Source organism: Amblyomma maculatum, chromosome 3 (assembly GCF_055883805.1).
Source record: "Amblyomma maculatum isolate TAMU_Amacu chromosome 3, ASM5588380v1, whole genome shotgun sequence".
In the NCBI taxonomy this organism is placed as follows: domain Eukaryota; kingdom Metazoa; phylum Arthropoda; class Arachnida; order Ixodida; family Ixodidae; genus Amblyomma; species Amblyomma maculatum.
Window position 1 is genome coordinate 135583040 of NC_139346.1, and position 20604 is coordinate 135603643.

Genomic DNA, 20604 nt, shown 5'->3' on the forward strand with positions numbered 1-20604 from the left:
CCAAGGGCTTTGCTTCTAAGTCCCATAGCGTGGCTTGGTACACATCTGCACCGTCCGAAATCTCGTAGACGATAAATCTAGTCCCCATTCTTCTATATGCTTATCCATATATTCTAGCATTGCTTCCAGGGGCTTAGCTAGAGTGCTTAGAAGCGAACCCCTTGGGCCGTATACTTTTGACAAAGACTGTACGTTATTTTTTCCGCTGTTATGTCTGTTTTATTATATACCGTAAAGCTCTGCACCTTATGTTCGTGGATTATGTACTGCATGTAAATATGATAGAAGTGAAATATCGCTGTTCCTGGTTATTTGATGCACTGGGCACCCGTTTCGGCTATCCCTACAACTTTTTTTTCCCCATGTCCTAACTTCATGCTGTAATGTAATCCCAAAACATATATAAACTTTCTCTTCAATTTCATTGTATATATGCAGTAAGAGATAGATGCCAAAATTGTTGTGCAAGATTTATTCTGAAGAAGACAAAACTAAAACCGCAGGAAATATGTTAGACGCCACGCTGAACGAAGTAAAAGGGACGCTGATTAGAAATACATCTTCGTTTGTAACGCCAGCCTACCGAGTTGTGGTCACAAGGAGGACATTACTCTAGAGAGTTTTTGTAAGCAACAGAATCCTAAAGAAGAGCGAAATACACGTATCGCTGTCATCGGCCTATATAAAAACTATACCACTCGTGCAGAATGCTGAAACTTGCACTGCACCATCATAGATTTCAAAACAGTGACACCCTTTTCTTCCAATATTGATATTATGAGTTTAAATAATGAAAGTTGAAAACCAAGTTTCTCTTACCAATAGTTTCGGATATTGCTCTCGAATAGTTACTACATAGGGAGGGAAATTATGTGGACTGAGGACAGTAGTTGATGGAGTTTTTCTCAGTGGTACTTAAGCGGCTGTGCGAAAAGATTAAACAGGGTAAGAAAAAAAAGATGCCTCGGCGGAGCGTGTTGCATAGGAATTAGTGGAACACTTTTTACCATAACTCTGCTGAAAATCTACCCTTCACTGGACAAGTGGCATTTGGAACACTTATGGGGTTGCATTCGAAGCCGTCTGAGCAATTGTCGGCATAATCTGTAAGTATGGTTCAGCTTGTTCTATGGTGTTCACCGCCACAATGCAACTTAAGCTTTCTGGGACGCCTCAATGCAGGGCTCTAGATAATGTCGATGATCATGGGTGTTTTAACATTCGCTGACCTCACACAGTGCACGGACGCCTCGGCCATAATCAGTGCTGCCCCGGCCGAGGTGGTACCCGAGTTGCCTTGCTCAGTACGTAAAAGAGTGCGCTAACTATTGAGCCATTGCGGCTGAAAAATCTAAAGTAATAATCCGTCCAGTGGCACAGAACAACCTCAACATTGCAGAAACGAATATCAGGTGTAGCAAGGGCTGGATTACCTCGAATTCATGTACACATTGCCATTTTCTGGTCATTTTGAAAAAAATCCTGCTTTTTTTTTACCATATTGACCAATTGACCGTTTTTATGCTCCTGCTTTTCAAACCAAATGATGTAAGTTGCTTCCAACTGGCATCATTTTGGAGGGCACTGTAGAATAATTCGCTCTAGAGCCCTTAACCTAAAAGTGCACCGTCCGTGGTATCATCCCAAGCTTTAAAGATGGACAGAAAGTTCAAGGTCAGTAAGAAAATTTGTATATAACTTACTCCTCCTCAGTCACATAAACCTAGATTGACTTTGAACGACACCAGCAAGTGCGCAGAATAATCTACTAAACGCTTGGCTGCAATGCGGCGTTATGCGTGCAGCAGTTATCCGTACTTTGTATAACGACACATAGGATATGGCACATATAGGGGTGTTCTCCTTTCTGCACGTGGAATAATCGAATCAGCTCTCGGCTACTATGCTGCGTGCTGCTGTTCTCGTACTTTTTATAAACACACAGGGTGGCATATTGTGTTGTTCTGTTTCCATTTGCGTTCGTGGCCACGTTGCAATACTATTCCTCTTCTTTAGTACACTTTCCACGAAACAAAACGGCATTGATTTTACATCTTAAAGCGGCGCACATACAAACAAAGACACACAGAAGTGAACCACACGGGCGGAGCCCTCCTGTCCATGCTGTTCTCTTCAGCGTCTTCATTTGTATGTGCGCCGTTTTATAATGGATTAATACCAACAGTCCCAGCTTTCGATTTTGTTGATTTTACAGTGACACCCGCTGGATGTTATGCCTTTCCCGTCCTTGGCTAAGTTAAATAAGATTCTTTGTGTGCCTACAAAGTGATATTTTTTTAATGTCGTCAGTTTCAGTATTGCTGGTTTCGTATAGATCTGGCGTCACTACATGTAGCAGTGGCACAGTTTTTATAATTACAGCATCCAGTTTTGCTTCTTGTTACTGTCATTTTTGCAGTTCTATCTAGTCTCGGCTATGAATTTCCACGCAGCTCAGTAAGAAACACTCATAAAACCTTTAGCGTGACGGCTCCTTGAACGAATACTGCCATTTGTCGTGACGTATTCATGCAAGAAGAGCTGTGCATGTGAATTACGGGTTACGCTGAAATGTTATACGCACCTGATGATGTTGTGTAGACTGACTTGCGGCCCAACTGTTGAGACTCAATGCGGGGTCTCTCGTCTTCCGATCTTTTCAGCATGAAAGTATCGGGCTCAGCAGATGCCGACACTACCGACTGCGCACGAAAATAAGAGATATGCAATGAGTAATAAGATGCGATTTGGACAGAAGCAGTGTTTCTGTCGGAGGGAGAACCAAAAGGCCAAAACGTTGCCTTGCTCACATTGAGCTACTCACTATTTTATATTAAACGGGACTATTCACAGAACCGATATCTATATACGGTCTTGAAAGCCTGGGAGGGATCAGGTGACAAGGTAGGGATAAACAAAAGCAAATTTACTGTTTCAGTCGTGCATTCCTGGTAAATGTTAATGCGAAGAGCGCTTGACCTTCGGTGCAAAACATGACGCCGAAGGACTATTGTAATTTGCATTTTAAGGGGAAGATATCACCGACAGAATTGAAAACAAATTATGTACAAAAAAAGTGGAGGGTCTCTAAGAGATCTCTTAAGAGGAAAATAGCGAAAGCCTACCCTTCCTTTCTTACCATTTGCCTCTCATTGTTTCCAGTCAGTTAGGGTCATTGCGGGTCATCATTTGACATATTTATCATTTCCTAGTTATGATGAGTAATGCCTAGTCATTGTAGTCGTTATCATTCATAGCTAATTATTTTATTCACTTCCAATCAGTTGCAGTTATTTCAGGTCGTCGTTTGACATTGTTTCGTAGTCATGAAGAGTCACTCCTAGTTATTGTAGTCATTACCACTCATAGCTAAGTATTTGTGCTCATTTTCAGTCAGTTCCTGTCATTACAAGTCGTCGTTTGTCATATTGGTCGTTTCGTTGTCAATAGCAGTAATGATGAGTCATACCTACTCATTGTAGTCGTTAACACTCATCGCTAAACATTTTTACTCACTTCTAATCAGTTGCGGCCATTACAAGTGGCAATTTAACATATTGTTCAACTCAAGTCATTTTAGTTACTAACATTATTCTATACCTGCCTATTTATAACTCTCATTCATTAAATATCACAATTAACCGTGTTCATTTTGAATCTCCCTCCAAACGTCTGCTATTTGCGGGTGACACATCAGTGCACAGATGGGACGCACAGATCCCGCGCACAGCTCTGGCTCACAGATTTTCGCTACAGGAGCCCATAAAAGCTTTAGCCCTAATAATATTTCTAGAATAGAGCAGTGATCTCTCTCCAATAACGTAGTGCTCTGAAATGACACTTCACGCTCCCTGGTTTTACCATGTTCAAACCTAAATGTTTGTTCGTATTTCTGGGGCAGTACAGAGTCGATCACACTTGTTCAGGGTGCTCGCACAGTTCCAAGAGGAAGTATAAAGCGAAATTTTGAAAGCAGCTGATGGCTTTCGTCGATAATGCTTACGCTCGCAGGGAGGCGTGAAATAATCAGTCACAGGTTCTATGCCAAGTGCGAAGAATCGTCGACACTATTTCGCTTCATTTGCTCCGATGCACACTACTCGAGCTTTCTAGACATGGTGATCTACTCTGCATACAACGGCCTCGCCTCGTATGACGGTATAGTATGGCGCTTCTCCCGCGAAAATTGCTTGGAATGCCTGTGTTTTCCGTGGCCGCCTTTCTCAACTATTGATTGAAATATGCGGAAACGTGCATACAGTTGGGAGCGAGCCCTTCACTTATCTGAACACCGTCACTGCTGAAGTCGTATTTCGGGCACTGACTTTTAGGCTAACCATTATAGCCAGATTTTTCAGGCTCGCATACTACACGTGCATGTGGTAATTAGAAGCCAACAGTGAGACAGGAGTATCAGGATACTAAATGGCAACAGCACTGAAAACATATGCCCATTTATCGGGTATGTACGTATGCCGGCACTCTTGATACCTAGCCCTTCGTAGAAGTCCTGAAGACATGACGTCAGAGCTAGGGCCCTTTATCCCACTTAACAATAACGCATTGAGGAGTGCGCTTGCCTTACTCAACAGAAACAACTGACTGACACGCAATCCGTCATCCGCCATCATACATACGATGGCGTACTAACGCCGGGCTTAAGGCGCAAGTTTTTTTAGCTGTTACACCACCGAAGGAATGTGTCTTCATTGCCGAAAGCCAGCGATCGCTATGCGCATTGCAGGGTAGTGGAAGGAATATTGAGACCCAAAGGCACTAGGTATCTCTAACAGAGCCCTTAAATGCTTACTGGTCACAAAACTTCTTCGTAACGCTATAAGAGAGCTTTGTATACCGCTCGCGGCTGCCACGCCGCAGTGTCGATGGGCACTGGAAGGCATTATTCTATGATATGGACGCTGTTTTGACCCAGAAGGAGGCGCATTAACAGATAATTTGATGACCAGTTCGATTTTTGCGTGTACATTTTCGCATTCGGGTAATGAAATTTGTATGCATTGAACCATTTCGAACACGTTTTACGCACGCCGTTCCAACTACAAAGGCGCAAAAAACATCTCGCTGGTTACCTGTACCAAATGAAACGGAGCTGGCGAAAGAAACGTAGCTGGCATTAGCGGAGTAAGGAACAGGTGACTTCACTTCCGTCTTGAAATACGTGCCAAGAGAGTGCGTAGTATTCGCAATTGTGATATTGACGATAGCGGCAAGTGAATTTAGAAAGTTTAGCGAATGCAGGTAGCAGCACAGTACAGTTGTGGCCAGAGTGATACTATGTGAACGATGGCGTGAGCTGGAGGAGGCGTATAAATCTAGCGAAAGCATCGGTGTCACCAGGTTTACAGGGTGGCTGAAAGCAACCGGCAGCTGTATACATTCCGCGCCCCTAGCGGAGCACAGCTTAGGCTTTTTTATATAACGCAAACGCTCGCCGCACGACCACTTAAGCATACATTTGGCGAATTCTCATTCCATACTGATATCTTCAAATGCTCCTTTTTCCAAGGGCAACATGAGAATAGAACAATCCGCACACGCGCATTACTAACAGCACGCGCTCACCTGAGTTTAGTTCCCTTGTTGCAGATGAACTATACGCATCACACTAATAATTGTATTCCTTATTTTCATACTTTCTTGTTCCCTTGTTATTTTTTCTCGCCTGTTTGTGCTTGATCCCAGTTGTGAATTCATTTAGTCGATTTACTCCTTTTTTTTTTATTTTGAACCTTGATTGTGCCATGACCGTTAATTAGAACTAATACTGATTCCGTCACTGACTCAAATACTGGAACTGTTCTCATCATATGCCTTTTGTACTAGTTCTTATCATCCGTAAACATGTAATTAAGATATTCCCGTTTTTTTTTTCGATTGTTCTAAGCTGCATGTAACACTCTGCACCATGCAGTATTATGTATGATGTGCAATTCCTGATGGGGTACAAAGTATCAAATTAAAAAAAAAAAATCAACCCTGTTTAAAGCAGATACACTCAGGATCAGGAAGCACCAGTCGCTCACGGCGCCACTGCGTTTCCGAAATTACGCGCGCATTAATCGTCGCTGTCCGCAGATGTACAGCGCTGTGAAAAGCAAGTGAAGATATTATCGACGGAGCTGGTGAAGTATTTTAATATTAACTGTGCTCAGCTTGTTGTTCACTGCACGTAAAAAGCAATATCTGTTTGTACACAGCTCGTAAACTACCGCCGCTCCTATGTGCAGTCGTCGCCATCGGAGCTTTCGTGGGGAAATTCTGCACGCACTCGGAAAGACCTGAATGTTGGGCCATTATCCCGAATCACTAGTTTCGCAGGTTCATGTGGTATTTAAACAAGCGGAAAGCTAAAATTTGAAGCACAGACTAAAAATCAACGCCACAGAAGCCGTAATAGACGCACATCGGCTGTGGGCGGGACCAAAAGAAAAGGACAGCTGCTCGTGTTTGGCGCAGCCAGCAGGGCACCGGGCTGTCTTGCATGCAGGCCGAACGCTGCCTGACTGCTGTGATCTCGACGACTTATTGCTCCTGATAATGCTGTTGGTGACATTGGACATTGAAATTGACATTGGAATGCGACAAGGGTGCAGGCAGCACAGAACTACGTTTGCGAACGATCTGCGAAATGATATCGGCTGACGAATATCGGTTACCGTGCAGCGTTGCGATCACAATCCGGGGGCAGAGCAGACTGCGGCATTCGGGCTTGAGCACTGCACGTTTTGCAGTTGGAGAGAACAGATTGTAGGTAGGAGACATGTTAATGCTTTGTGCTTCGTCTAATGAGCTCCAAGTATGTTCCACAGCGGTATAAAGTTCGTTCATAGCGGGTGTAATGCTCCGCACAAAGTTTCCCTCCGTACGTTTGCTGCGGTGAGGTATTTGTATATAATTAGCCTTGTCGGCAATTGCCTAGTAGAGAGCACATCCTAACGTCAGCCATTACGGTAATCGGGAGAGATTTTGGAAGTTTAGATGCAATTGCAGCTCGAAATATGACGGCACCGGCTCGCTGCCCGTCACCAGAGCACCACAGCGCGTGCATCGAGGCTGGCTTCTTTGTAAAGAGCAAGAGCAAGATGTTAACTGAAGTCGGTGATCAACGAAGAAGCATAGGCCACTGCCGCCGTAGAATTGGGGAGGCGAAACCCTCTCAACAATGCCTCGAGCAGAGTTGAAAGGCACTCAATGAAGGATGTAATGCAATTATTGTTGTATGAACAACAAGCCATCTATAAAGAATTATTCGCAACACGGTCAACGTTGTTCGGTTTTGTTTGCGTTTGCCATAAAGTTTATTTTTTGCGTGTTTAAAAAAATTATTTTTCTAAACAGGCCGTTTATGGTAAAGCGTTTGAAATTTTGAGATTATCAGCTATCAACACGCAATCAACGGAGAAGCAGCGCGTGTTGTACAAGCCCACTGAACGTTCCGGTGTAAGTAAGTAGAAGCAAGTTGCACGAACGCACGTGTCCATCTCGCCCCTTAAAGACCTCTACCACGCGAGCAGTCTGCCACATATGCTTCGGCGCCTTTTCTTGATGCACGATAACCAAATCGTCTACTGTGATCGCACTCGCAGGGCTGGAAGCGGACAAGTGGACCGAGCGTAACTGAAGCAGGTACTCCTTCAGCCATCGCTTCCAAAACGAGTCCATGACCGTTTGTCGGTATTTACACCTTCGACCTAAGTCGGTTGCACTGGCCGAAGGAACGGACGCTGCTTTCGCTTCGGGCAAGGCGATCAACCGTTTCCCAGTGAGAACCGTGAGAACCGATGTTTCTTCTGGTGCTGAGGATACGTAGGCTAGTGGCCGAGAATTAATCGTAGCCTCGACGTCTGCAAGCACTACGCGCTACGACGCAGCTCCGCTAGTTAATGAGCTGATCACACTGGCCAGAGATATTGCCATCTTGTCAGCTGCGTTCCATTTCATTCCCAGGATCTTCTGTTCACCATTCGAAGATGTAGTTTCGTCGTCCCCAAACGCCGCGCGGACTGCATCGGAATTCGAGGACCATTTCCTTAAGCGTATGCCGACGTCGCTCATTATGTCGATGGCTTCAGTGGCCATTTTCAACGCCTCGTTTACTGTAGCCGCCCCCGTCACCAGATCGTCCACGTAAAAGGAGTCCTTCATGAGGCTCGCCGTTTTCGAAACTTCCTTTGTCGTGCATTCAAGGTGGTGGAAGAGGGTAGCGGTCAGCAAATACGGGCTGGCTGTCGTACCGAACGGTACCCGAGTCATTCTCCATTGTTCGATATCCGGCAATGTTGACGGGTCAAGCGGCGGTCTACTGTACCAGAAGAACCGCAGGGCGTTTCTCAGGCCGCACGCTTCTCTGAAGAAATGCTTTCTCGATGTCTGCTACGAGAGCGACCTTGTGTAGGCGGAACCGCAAGAGAACCTGCACCAAATCACTGACGAGATTTGGTCTTTTTTCCAAGTGGTCGTTGAGTGACCGTTTCTTCGGAGCGTGTGATGATGCGTCGAACACGACACGCAGCTTCGTTGTAGTTGCCTCACTACGTACGACTGGCTGATGTGGCATGTAATAAACTTTCCCAGACGCTACTTCTTCGGTCACCCGCTCCGCATGCCCTGCCTCGAAATAACTCCTGATGGCGTCGTCGTATTGCTGAGCGAGTTCTGGATTGCGGCATAGTCGCTTTGTCAGGTTGTCGAGTCGCCGAATTGCAATATTTTTGTTGTTGAGTTCTTTGGATGCGTCTTTCCATGGCAAGGCAACTTCATAGCGTAGACATTTCTTTTCCAACTTTACCTTGCTCAGTGCTCTTTCGTCGTGTGTCTCTGGGGAATCTTTTATGCCGATGGCGTCTAGTTCCCGGAAATTCTGCAGCGTAGTGTGGACCTTGTCTGCGGTTTCCAAGCCTATTCTTAGTATGCAAACATTGTTTGCGATTGCGAGGCTTGAAGTCACACTGAACGGTCCCTGAATCGTCCAACCAAACTTTGTATTCACCGCTTCTAATCCTTCATTTTCGTTGCATCTTTGCACCTCTCCCGTTTGAAATTTCCAAAGGTGGTCGGCTCCAATTAGTATTCCAATACTACCTGGCACTGAAGACATGCCCGGATGGATCGGTCTGTCTGCGAGCAGTGCTCCTCGAACTTCCATCTTTTGCAGAAAACTGTGATCTGTGGGCACCTGCTTGACGTCCTTGCATATCAAGGGCACCTCAATAGCCTCTATTGCTATTTCGTGATCTCCGTATCGGCTTCGGAGGCGAACTTCTACCAGCCGGCAGCTTTGGACTTGCGCGACCGCAGCACCAAAGGTGTTTAGGCGGAAGTCGGCCTTTCCTAAAACCTTCAAATCAAGTGTTTTTGAGATATCTGCTCGAATGAACGTTTTTTGACTTCCACCTTCCATTACGCCCCGGATGTAGCCGTATTTGGTGCTCCCCAACGCAAAGGCACGGAAAGTCTGCAGTGCCGTCTCTTGCGTTTCTTCTGTTTTGGCGTCTGCATGCACATTAGTGGCGGTGATCTCTGTTGGTACGTCAGTTTTGATCGCTGCCCAATTGGGGTTACACATTGAGGTAGCGTGCCTTTTCTCGCAATTCCCGCATTTTATCTTTCGTCTGCAGTCTTTTGCTCGGTGTCCCCACCTTGTGCATCGAAAGCACTTTTTCGTCCTGACAAGTTTTTCGATTTTTTCTTTGTTCGTCAGTGCAGCCGTACAGATCTCTGTGTCGTGCCTGTTCGAATCGCAGAATGCGCATTTTTCTGTCTTCTCTGATTGTGCATAAAGAACAGCGGCACTCGGAGTAGGCTGCCTGGCGCGTTTGCCGAGGTTTTCCTTGTAAGAAGGCGTCTCAAAGGCGGGACCTTTGCCTACATCGCTCTCGACACTCTGTTTCTACCAGCAGAAAATGTAGTACCTCCTCTAGCCTTCTCTCTGATCTGTCTGCTGCCTGCGTCGAGGCGGAGGACTGCTGCGCTGGTGACGCGGGACTACTATCGGGCGGCGACAATACATCTGTCTTGGTCGCTCGGCTTGCCAGGCGGTGAAACTCCACCACCATGTCTCGCGGCAGCGCCGTCAGGATAATATCGCAAAGCATTGCGCAGTAAGCATGCTTGGTCACTCCGAGAGCCGTTAACCCGCAAATGTGGGCTTGAACATGATCGTAGAGCCGGCGGAGTCCTCTGACATCTCCTGATGACGACACGGGCGGTAGCGTCCTTAATTCGGCAAGGTGTTCTTGTTCGATTAGCCCCTTGTCTCCGAAACGGCGCTGGAGTATCTCTATAGCGTCTTCATAGCAGGCCTCAGTCGCTTGTAACCCTTTTAACTGCCGACGCGGCAGGCCTGGTGAGGAGGCTCTTTAAGTAATGAAATTTCTCCGCTTTGGACAGGGCCTGATTATCATGCACCGCTTCGCGGAAACATTCCCAAAACGGCTGCCAGTTGGCAAGCTCACCATTGAAAAACTGGAGCTGCAGCTTCGGAAGCCTGATTGCAGTGAGTCTGGGCGTCGGCACGGACGTTTGCGTCGATTCGGCGGTCTGTTGTGAAGCTGCGATTCGAGCCCTCAGTTGGCCGATGAGGTTTATGGCCCGGTCGTCGTATTCGACGCTTTCTGTAAACTCGGTCTCGAACGCTTCCTCCGGTAGATAGTTCTCCAACTCTTCGTTGATCTTCCGCAGCTCATCATTGCTGACTTCCAGTCTGTGAAGCAGAGCTGTCAACTGTTGGACATTGGCAGTCGGCAATGCTGTTGTGGCCTCGTTGATGATAATCGTGTTCTGCCCTCGTCGACTTCGCCCCTTCGCTTTGCGCTTTTCCATTTTGGTCCGTCGTGGTCTTTTCGGATTTCGTCACTATCTTCTCATCCCGGGTTTCGGCACCATTTAGTAGTTGTTGACTTTATATTAAACTGAACTTTGTTACTACAACTTTGAACTTTAGGGGATTCGAATAAAAGTGAAGAAATCACACGCGGACAAAAACTCTTTAACGGTAACAAAAACACTAGATATATTCATCAAAGTTTACACGCGTCTTTCACCGACGAAGGGTGCGTTCCACACTGTCTCGTCCCCTCTTTTCTCTGCCAGTCGTTCCCAGCCGCACTCGCACCCCGCACGTGCGCACAGCCTCCTCGTCGCCGGCCCAGGCCCCTCCTTCTCCTCAGCGGGGTGCCACGCCGACCCTTGTTCCCAATCGCGCATTCCCCGGTCGTTCCGGGAAAGTGGACCATGCCTATACCTAGGAACGCGCTGACTTTTGCTGGCGGCTCTTTCGGGAGCAAGAGCTCGGTATTTCTTCTCTTTCTTTATAAATTCTTTACACAAGTGTCTAGGCGACCTATTAGAGAGAAGCGTATAAACTTATCCTATTTCATAACCAAACTTAAGCAGAAACGGGTCCAGCTATCAACATGCCTCGAACGAGAACGGCCAACGACGGGCTGACTCGATTACTCTGCAGGTCATTTATGCCTGGATTACGTCAGTCTCTAATACCTTCTTCGTCCGATTGCTTAGAAGCGCACTGTTAACGCGGGGCGCAATTTCGACCTTTGCATGTCTTTCACGTCACTAGTATTGGTCAACTTTTATCTGCCCAAAACCAACCTTCAAAAAAGACTCTATTAGGGTAATGCTTTCTGTGCGAGACCCGGTATTTCCTACTGTCATTATTTAATACTGTAGAAAACAACGCCGGCATTTTTAACATAATGATGGTGTGAAAATAGCACTCATTATGATCGTTATACAAGTCGCTATCTTCTTGCTAAATGATTCGCGCCTAGGATGTAAACGCACCTACCTCTCCCAGACCGTAGTTTGCCGTAACTGTGATGAAGGCTGGGTTCCCAGTGAGTGGGTCGCAGGTAAACATGACGCCGGCAGCGCTTGCGTCCACCAGTTCCTGCACCACTACCGCCATTGGCACGTCCAGAGGTTGGCCGTACTGCCTGTGAGTATTCCGTAAGGTAAGGTGAGCAGGCGTATTCATATACAGTGTTCTGCAAATTAATTGGCACCATTTTGAAAAATTCTCCCGCCTCACCCGTTGGCACATTTGCGGTGAAACCGTGCAGACATCCTGTTGACCCTTTAGTTGTGTAGTAAGTTTGGTTTGGTTTGGTTTGGTTTGTGGGGTTTAACGTCCCAAAGCGACTCAGGCTATGAGAGATGCCGTAGTGGAGGACGCCGGAATTTCGACCACCTGGGGTTCTTTAACGTGCACTGACATCGCACCGCACACGGGCATCTTGCTTTTCGCCTCCATCGAAAAGCGGCTGCCGAGGCCGGGATTCGATCCCGCGTCCTTGGGCACTGTAGTCGAGTGCCGTAACCACTGCACCCCACGGCGGGGCAGTTGTGTAGTAAGTATTATAGTGCTTCTTACCTTGTTTGGCCGCGCATTATGAAAACCAAGAACCGAAACCAGGAGCGAAAGACGCGAACGCCAATTTTTGGTGAAGTCCAGTGGTTGCGCCTTTTAGCATTATTATGAAAACGTTCGCGCCTGCCTAGGCGCTTTAGAATCGCGGCGTTTTCCACCAGCGACGACAAATGGCGCCACAATTGTATTTCACCGGAAACTCGTTGTTTGCATCTTTTGCTTCTCGATCTCGTCGCACACGGTTCTGGTTTTTCATCGTGTGTAGCCAAACCAGATTAGCACCGTGCACAAACTTACTACGTAAAAAAATGATCAACGACACACAAGCTTTGTGCTCGTTTCCGCGGAAATGAGCCTCCAGTTTAGGCGGGATAATTTTTCAAAACTGCTTCGATAAAGTTGCAGAACACTGTACAGTAGTGAAGATTGAACACTGGTCACGCACCTTAGCACTGTTGAGCGAAGTTTATATATGCTCAAAAATAGGCTACTTGTGAGGAGGTATTTCGTGCGCGCTAAGCTCAATAGCTATGCAAGACTATACCAGAAAGCAGCGGAATTGAGGTTCTCCGCTTATGGACACCAGTGCCAACCGCAAGCTACCACGAGGCCGATGGTCCGCTTCGGACCATCGAACATCCATAAGTCCGGCAAATGCGCCAGAAGCCCATATGTGGCTATTTGTGTCCATGATCCCTTTCCCAAGAATATCACCCTAGAAGAGCAGAACACCAAGCCGGGGAATCTTGTGCCCACTGAAACACCGGTGTGTACCCGGTGCCAGCTCTGTTGACTGGATGGTTGGATGGATGAAATATAGGAGCGTCCCCTTTGGAATGGGGTTGCAGCAGTTGCTCTCATGCTCGTTTTTTTCCTATGTCCTAATTATTGTTGTAGTTTGGTTAACTAGGCCATCATTGGGATTATTGAATTTTTGTTTCTACATTACTAGCATTGAGTCACGTTTCTGCTTTTAAGCCACCAACCTTCCAATCATTTTTTGCTAGCTTCCACTGCAAGCACATTCACCCGGCCACTGGTATCATTGAACCCCAGGGCCTCAGGAAGAGTGGCTGCACCTGCATCGACTTCCGAATGGATACCATCACATTCGATTATAATATGGTTAATTGTTTCTATGGATTTACTACATACTGCGCATGTGTCATCCTCATAGTTAAATATCTTTTTGTGGCTGCAGGTAGAACGAGAGGAAGAAGATGGTTTACAGGGTATGAAGGAGGAGGGGTATCATGCCTAACGCAAACCTCAGAGATATTCTAGTATATTTTAAACTGGACAAAAAGCATCCAACACAACCGCATCCTTGCTCTCGTCCTAAATGACGTGCCGTCATATACAAAAAGACATCACGATTAAAAGTAATGCAAGCGATTTCACTTTTCACATAAAATCAGGCTTTAACTGCACATCTTCAAACGTTATCTACCTTCTAGAATGCTCCTTCTGCCATAAACAGTACATCGGAGAGACAGGGCAGCCAATGAACATAAGACTTAATGGCCATCGGGCAGACACAGGCAATAACCTCCCGAAAGAATTTTCAGAGCATTTCAACCAGAAAGACCATAAGTTCGAAGAAATTAAATTACATATTCTCCAGTCAGGCTTTAAATCTATTCCCCTACGCAATAGCATAGGCTGCACATGTTTCCCCAAGCACATTTCCTCCTTATGACTTGTTACTTGAGTTTGCCCTCGAACTTCGTTTGATTTTTTTTTACATATCAGTTGAGGTTCACTGTGCGGTTATTATTCTGTTTCTTTGTCCTGCTCTCTCCCCCCCCCCCCCTTTTTGCAGAACGTTTTAAGAATTGTCCGCCTTAGATCCTTATCAGGACCCTTTGCAAAGCCTGTCCCTTTGTAAGGTGTATCTGCACCAAATCTGCTTAAGTGGTGACTAATCATCTACCCGGTATTGTAGGTTTCCCTGGTACTGTCGCTTGGCCCTGGTTTCCCTGGTACTGTGGCGGAACAAGATCCCTGGTTCCAGGCCGAGGAATAGTAACTGAAGAAACACTTTTTATTTACTCCATGACCTACTTTCTTCTCACCCATCCTCCCGTTCGAAACTCCTTGACCTACTTTTTTTTCAACAACTTTCCCCCTCCCAAGCATTTCTACTTCGGAAGCAAAAGCGTATTTGAAGCCCTTCCAGTGATGATCGCTTTTCCCAGACGAAGACAAGTCCACTTGTCGAAATATTGGCTCGACCTGCGAACTGAGGCGCACCCCCCTTTACCCTTATTTTTGTAGCTGCGTGTTATAAGGCACCTTAATCTAGCTTCAAAACGTAGAGCACTGCTTCTTGATTTATCAAAGAACGCTTCTTTCCTGATCTGCCTTTTCCACTTTGGTATAGTTCTACATTCTGTTTCATTTCCATACAATTTATCCAATTTTTACCACCTGTATTTTTCTCCTGTTGCTTAACACTCTTTTATTTCGTCGTCTTTTTGACCAGCATACTTACTGGTTAGTTTCCTAGTTCTTTTCCTCCATTGTGAGTTAACGCATTTTAGGTGTAGGTATTTAAATACTTTAGCTGCCCACCTGTTATTGTCCAATTTTCTCAGGCATTCCTCACATAATATTTTACTCTGAGCTTCCCGTACTTCGAAAGATACCCAGCCCATATCTTCCTGTACCGCCTCATTTGTGGTTTTGCCGTGGGCACCTAGTGCTAATCGTACGGTAAAGGTAAAATAAAGTAAAACACGGGGCACTGGAGACAAAAAACACGCACTTTGTCTCGATCCCTGTTGAAGGTCAGCGATCCGGTTATCTATCACACTATTGAGATAAAAAACCTATACTGTCATGAGGGAAATCGAAAAGTAAAATAGAACATATGTGTATTTATCAAGGGAAGCTACAGAAAAAAAAAAAGCTAGAAAAGATCTGCGTATAAACGGTGATTTCTGGAGCATAATATGCTCTGTAGACTATCAGTCATCGCTCAGCGGAGGAATAGGGCACTTCAGATTTCTATAGTAATCTCTATACCCGACCAAAATCTCAGTAGCATAGCATAGCACACGCCTACATTATGAGGTGGCAGAGCGCGTTGACGACAAAATTAAATTCCTCACAAACGTAGTATTCTACGCGACACGCTCGCACGACCATCAGTTACGGGGACACGTGCGCCCGACAGATGGCACTGTCGATAGTAGGATCGCTGGCAGCCTGCGTGCTGGAGTAAATTATCTGCTCTATGCACAGGCGTCTCCACCACCACTACATGTGCATCTGTGGTCACGAATCAGGAATCTGTCAGGTCGTTAGCTTCCTTGTAGATTGGAAACGGTCGGGTAACTCACAGTTTAGGGCAAAAGTTTTCCTTGGCATTGATGACAAAATTACCTGGCTTCTTACTAAGCTTTCACCGTCTTTCGCGAAGTTTCCAGAATATTACTCAGTAATTTTAAAATAAGATATCAGTTTCTGGCTGCCCGCGAATAACCGATAAGTGTCATTACTCCTTATATCCGTGTCCCTGTAGACGGTCGACAACTGTGACTTCCTGTCGCACCTTCCATTTGATCCACAATGCCTACTTGTATTTCAAGGTCTATTTCTAGCAAAAGAGACGTTTGCGCATGTTGCAAATATCTTTTGTTTCCCAGACTTCTTACGTACCGCTACTCAGCTACCTCAGGCTACGAATTTTAAAAACAAAAAAATATCGTAGTTTTAAAAATAATTCCCCTCACGTTTGAATTACTAAATGTGACTAAATATTTCAATTAAAACTTATGCTATGCAATTGAAAAAATAGAGATGTCTCAAAATATGGAGATGTATTGTTAGCAATGTGTGGTTACCGAACAAAACATGAAAAATCAGCTGAGCCAGAAGTAGCAACGCCAATCGACTGATGCACGTTTTGGCGCATCTAGAGGCCTTAGCTGCAGAAGATGAAAGTTAAATTAGAAACCTTTTTATTTCACGTGATTTACTTTGTTTTTATTGACTTTTCTGCGCTAATAAAATGAGCGGCTCGTTTGTACTTATGGTCTGCCAAATTCCCAATGTTTCTTCGTTTACTGACACAGATTGCATTGGTGCCGCCACTCACCATTTGTAGTTGACATTAGTGAAACTAAACTGAGAGGCCCAGCACTTGACCACGCCGCGGAGAACCTTGCAAAAAATAAAATGCAAATGTAGTAAGCGCTTACTGCTACAAACATGTGAAAAAAAAAAGGTTTCAGCCTTTGTACCTCACCTTTTCCTGGCCTTCAAGCCCTAGCAACGTAGTCATCTGCCCAGCTGCTGACATATCCTCGGAGTCTTCTCCTGCAATGTACGGATAAGAAGAGTGTCTCAGGTTGAGTGTGTTACAGCATACCAGATTTCATACCAGATTTCATTAAGGTACTCACCCAATGCTGACGACCTCACAGCGAATCTTGTGTCCGCGGGAAACTTGGTGAGCTGCTCAGTTACCACTTCTTGTACTTCTTGTGGCATTTGCAATTCTTCTATTGCAGTTACTACACTGCGCGTAAAAACATGAACACTCAGCCAATAAAACAGGAACCCAGAGGCAGAGTTCAGCTGGGATATTCAATTTTGCGTTTGGCTTGAACGCAGCAATTTTACCATGTACAGGCCCCCTCCATTCAACCGCACTTATCTGCGCAGCTTGTGAGTGGTGTGGAGGGAAGCTAAAAAATGACCGCTTTCGTAATTGCGGATTGCCCAAAAATGCAAGGTGGTAAAGAAAGCTTCCAGCTTGAGACCTAAGTAGAAATACTACGAAAAGCTGATAAAATGTCCTTTGTCCTCATAAAGTGTTCCTGATATATTTCCTCTGAGAGCAGCGTCGCTTCGGATATTAAACCATACCACCAACCATTAAATATGCATGTGCCGGGGTGCTTGAAGGTTGCAGTTTGAAAACAAGAGGTTGCGGGAAAAATAATAATAAAATTGCTATAGTAAATCTTGCGAGGCCATTGTACATTCTTTAGAAACAGTAATCAATTACGGCACGAGAATGAAGGTCATGAGATGGAAGAGAAAGAGGATCATTAAAAGGGTTTTGTTGCAAATACAGGAGTGCGCTTGCAGGGGAGCTCAAAACGGTCGTGAAAGTGTGAGTATCAATGAGCATGTGTACTCAAAAGCACATGCGCCACATAAATAAAACCAGCATACTAGAGGAAAGAAGAAAAGACGATTATTATGTAAAGCAGATAAGATATTTGAATAACAATTTATACAACTGTAGACTTTATTCGGTATGCAACGTTTATATGAATAAACAAGAGCAGCAGAAGCGGAACAATGTAAACAACCAACTGAGTCTTGTGCGTTTTTGTTGAGAAAATTTCCGCAATGATGATGTTGACACCTGAGTAACGTGTGCCTTACAACAGAGGTAATATATACGCTACACCACTGCTTTGTTTTTCTCAAATTTCAGAGGAACTGGTTCGTGGGCATTATATATTCTCGTATTTTGGGCCAATTATAGAACACGTGCTCTTTATGTATTATAGCGATAACTAACCGTAACTTAATAACGTCGTGCTTCAGAAAGTATAGCGTGAAGAACATACGGTGTCTTGCATGCTAATGATATGAATGATTGATAAAGATATTGAATTCACAGTATTTCCATCTTTTGTTTCTGTCATCACATGATGACTTCAAATACAGTCACAGTATAGTAGTAGGCTTATGTAAAGGAAATTAATAGAAATGACAGTAACTTAACTTGAACAGTTTTGCAAGGATTACAACCAATGTTTCATCGACTGGCTGCTTTTTGTAGGGTACTCTCGAAATACACAGGGACCAATGACGAGCGTACATTCTACCAATTCAATTATAACCAATTATACTACAAAAAGGTTTTTACTACCAATAAGGTATTGAGTAGAGGTTTACATATATTGCACAGAGCATCCTATGCGACATAAATATAGTTCGTGAGTACGGATACCACTGAGAGCACATTGCTTTTCTTCTATTTTTATAATAATTGTCTTTAGGCACAATTAATTAACTAGTATTTGTCTCCTTATAAACATCACCATCATAGATGCATTGTCTTGATATTGGCTTCCTACATACCGTGTCCGATTATCTAATTTCTATTCTAAAGTTTGCTCGATTCTCTCGACCCTGGCAAAGCATGTGGGTGACACTCACATCAATACTGAATTTTCTACGTGCGCTGCTGCGGTCGAAAAGGCGGTGGCGAAGAACCTCAAAGATAGTTTACGTGCAGCTCATTATTTCTGGAAGGTACAAAGTTGGACAGCCGCTGACGTGTTTCAGCAGGTAACGCTTTGTACACTTAATGCGGATCGTGAGATTCAACCTGAGAATCGGGATGCTAGTGCTTTTTCACTCAGCTTCCCAATCAATCGTACTTCAGCTAAACAGAGTCAATGAGGCCTCTAATGTTCTTTCTATAGGCACTGCAATTTAAAAACAAAAGTATTCTCTCGGTTCTCATGACTGTTGGCTTCTTGTAAGGCCTCTATGGTTCTACCCTATAATAAATTCTTCTTTTTTTTTTGCTTATCATTGCAACCCATCCAACAGCTGTGCCTTTCAAAACCACCCATGGTCAGTGGTTCTACTATTCCGAAAAAAGGACAGAAATTTGTTAGCTGACTGAAGGAAGTTCACGTAATCAAAAAGAGTCATATTCTCGTTTATACACCAACTTTTAGTAAACTCGCGCTCCTTTTTAAAACTTAATTTATTTCTTCGAATACGGCCTATAGGCTGAGCATGCTGATATGAAAATTCGATACAGGCACTTGGAGCTCTCTTAAGTGGGGTAAGGCGTAAGACTTTCCTGCGACTCTTCGCACTCATTTGCCGGTTTTTCGCTCATTTTCTTATAATTTTCTTTTGTTTTATTTTTGAACCTTTTTCTCTTTTCTTTTACACGTTGGACTATTTTTATTGTAGTTTTTTTTTCTTGCTTGCTATTCTTTTTTTCCCTTTTACTCTGGACTGTTTTCGATGTAAATCAATGACGCACATGAAATCGCATAGAAACCTGAAATTGAAGCTTTGTAACATTTTGGCCGTTTTTGCAGAATTTCATCTATCTTGCAGAATTTTGACGTCCGTGGCTCTTTTCACACCTGCACACTATATCGATGTCCACGGCTATTTCGACGTCAAATGTTTTTTTTTTTTTTTTTTTTAAATAAGTAATTACTCCACTATAACGAAAAATCTTCGCATAAAGACTTTTGTTGCCTTCAACATCATACAATGATTATTGTACTGATAAATCATGTCAGTCTTCAAAAGGGACGGTGTGAAACCCTCTGTGGACAGACACTTCTTGTGGACACCCATGAGCATATAAAGTCTTTGGCCTCAAAACGGGCAGCCTGAGTGCTTTTCTAGACAATTAAGACTAGCTAGAAGAGTAAACGTTCGAAAAATCTGCCGTCGGTTCAGCTTGAAGCTAATCACTTATTACCGTGTGATGACACGGATGGCCTTGACTATTCGTGTTTTATTTTCATGAGAGAGCTTGCTTGGGTTGACAAATGTAAAGGACGCGTTCAAGTTGGCAGGAGCGGCATAGATAAATAACCAATGTTTAACCTAGCTGCTGTACTCTGTTTCGGTGTTCCATGAAAGCTTAAATATGGGTTCAATTTTTATCTAAAACATGTGCGCTCTGGTTGGCAGCTCCTGGCATATCGGCCATTACATCTCCTGCCAGAGGCATGCTGATTAGGAGGAATGTATAGGCACCCAGGCAGACAACGACTTTTCGGTGGAGTTGACAGCCCGGAGCTATAACGCTATGAAAACCTTACTCTGTTCAATATATTCCAGTAGAGATGTACTCACCGATTGCAAGCCTCTTTCAGCAGAGATACATTGTTGTTGCTGCAAGGACATCGTAAGAATAAGTAAAAATGCATATTCAGCTTTCTCCACTAGTGAATGGCATAGCGTAATGATTTATTTGTAGCTAGAGATAACTCGCAATCTACAATCTGTTTGTTCCGCCGCCCTTGTTGCACCAATATTAATTCCGTTAGGTATACTCTTCCGGCAAAAACTAAGAATTCAAAAAGCACAATACAAGCAACACTGAATGTTAAGCTACCGAAAGTAAAAAACAAAAAAAAAACAGGTCGTATGATTGAGGTCCGCTTAGCAATACCGTTTAGCCT

At 44.5% G+C, this 20604-nt stretch overlaps 1 protein-coding gene across 1 annotated transcript in view; it reads right to left on the reverse strand.

The window, feature by feature from the left end:
- LOC146196144 (uncharacterized) overlaps positions 1–20604 on the reverse strand; it is a 127249-nt gene that overhangs the window by 64656 nt on the left and 41989 nt on the right. The window contains exons 9-14 of the mRNA XM_084596332.1: positions 20276–20314; positions 16819–16934; positions 16662–16732; positions 16512–16576; positions 11828–11975; positions 2585–2702 (exon numbers count right to left, since the gene is read on the reverse strand). Coding sequence (XP_084452458.1) covers positions 2585–2702; positions 11828–11975; positions 16512–16576; positions 16662–16732; positions 16819–16934; positions 20276–20314 — 557 coding nt within the window. The remainder of the gene's footprint in view (positions 1–2584; positions 2703–11827; positions 11976–16511; positions 16577–16661; positions 16733–16818; positions 16935–20275; positions 20315–20604) is intronic.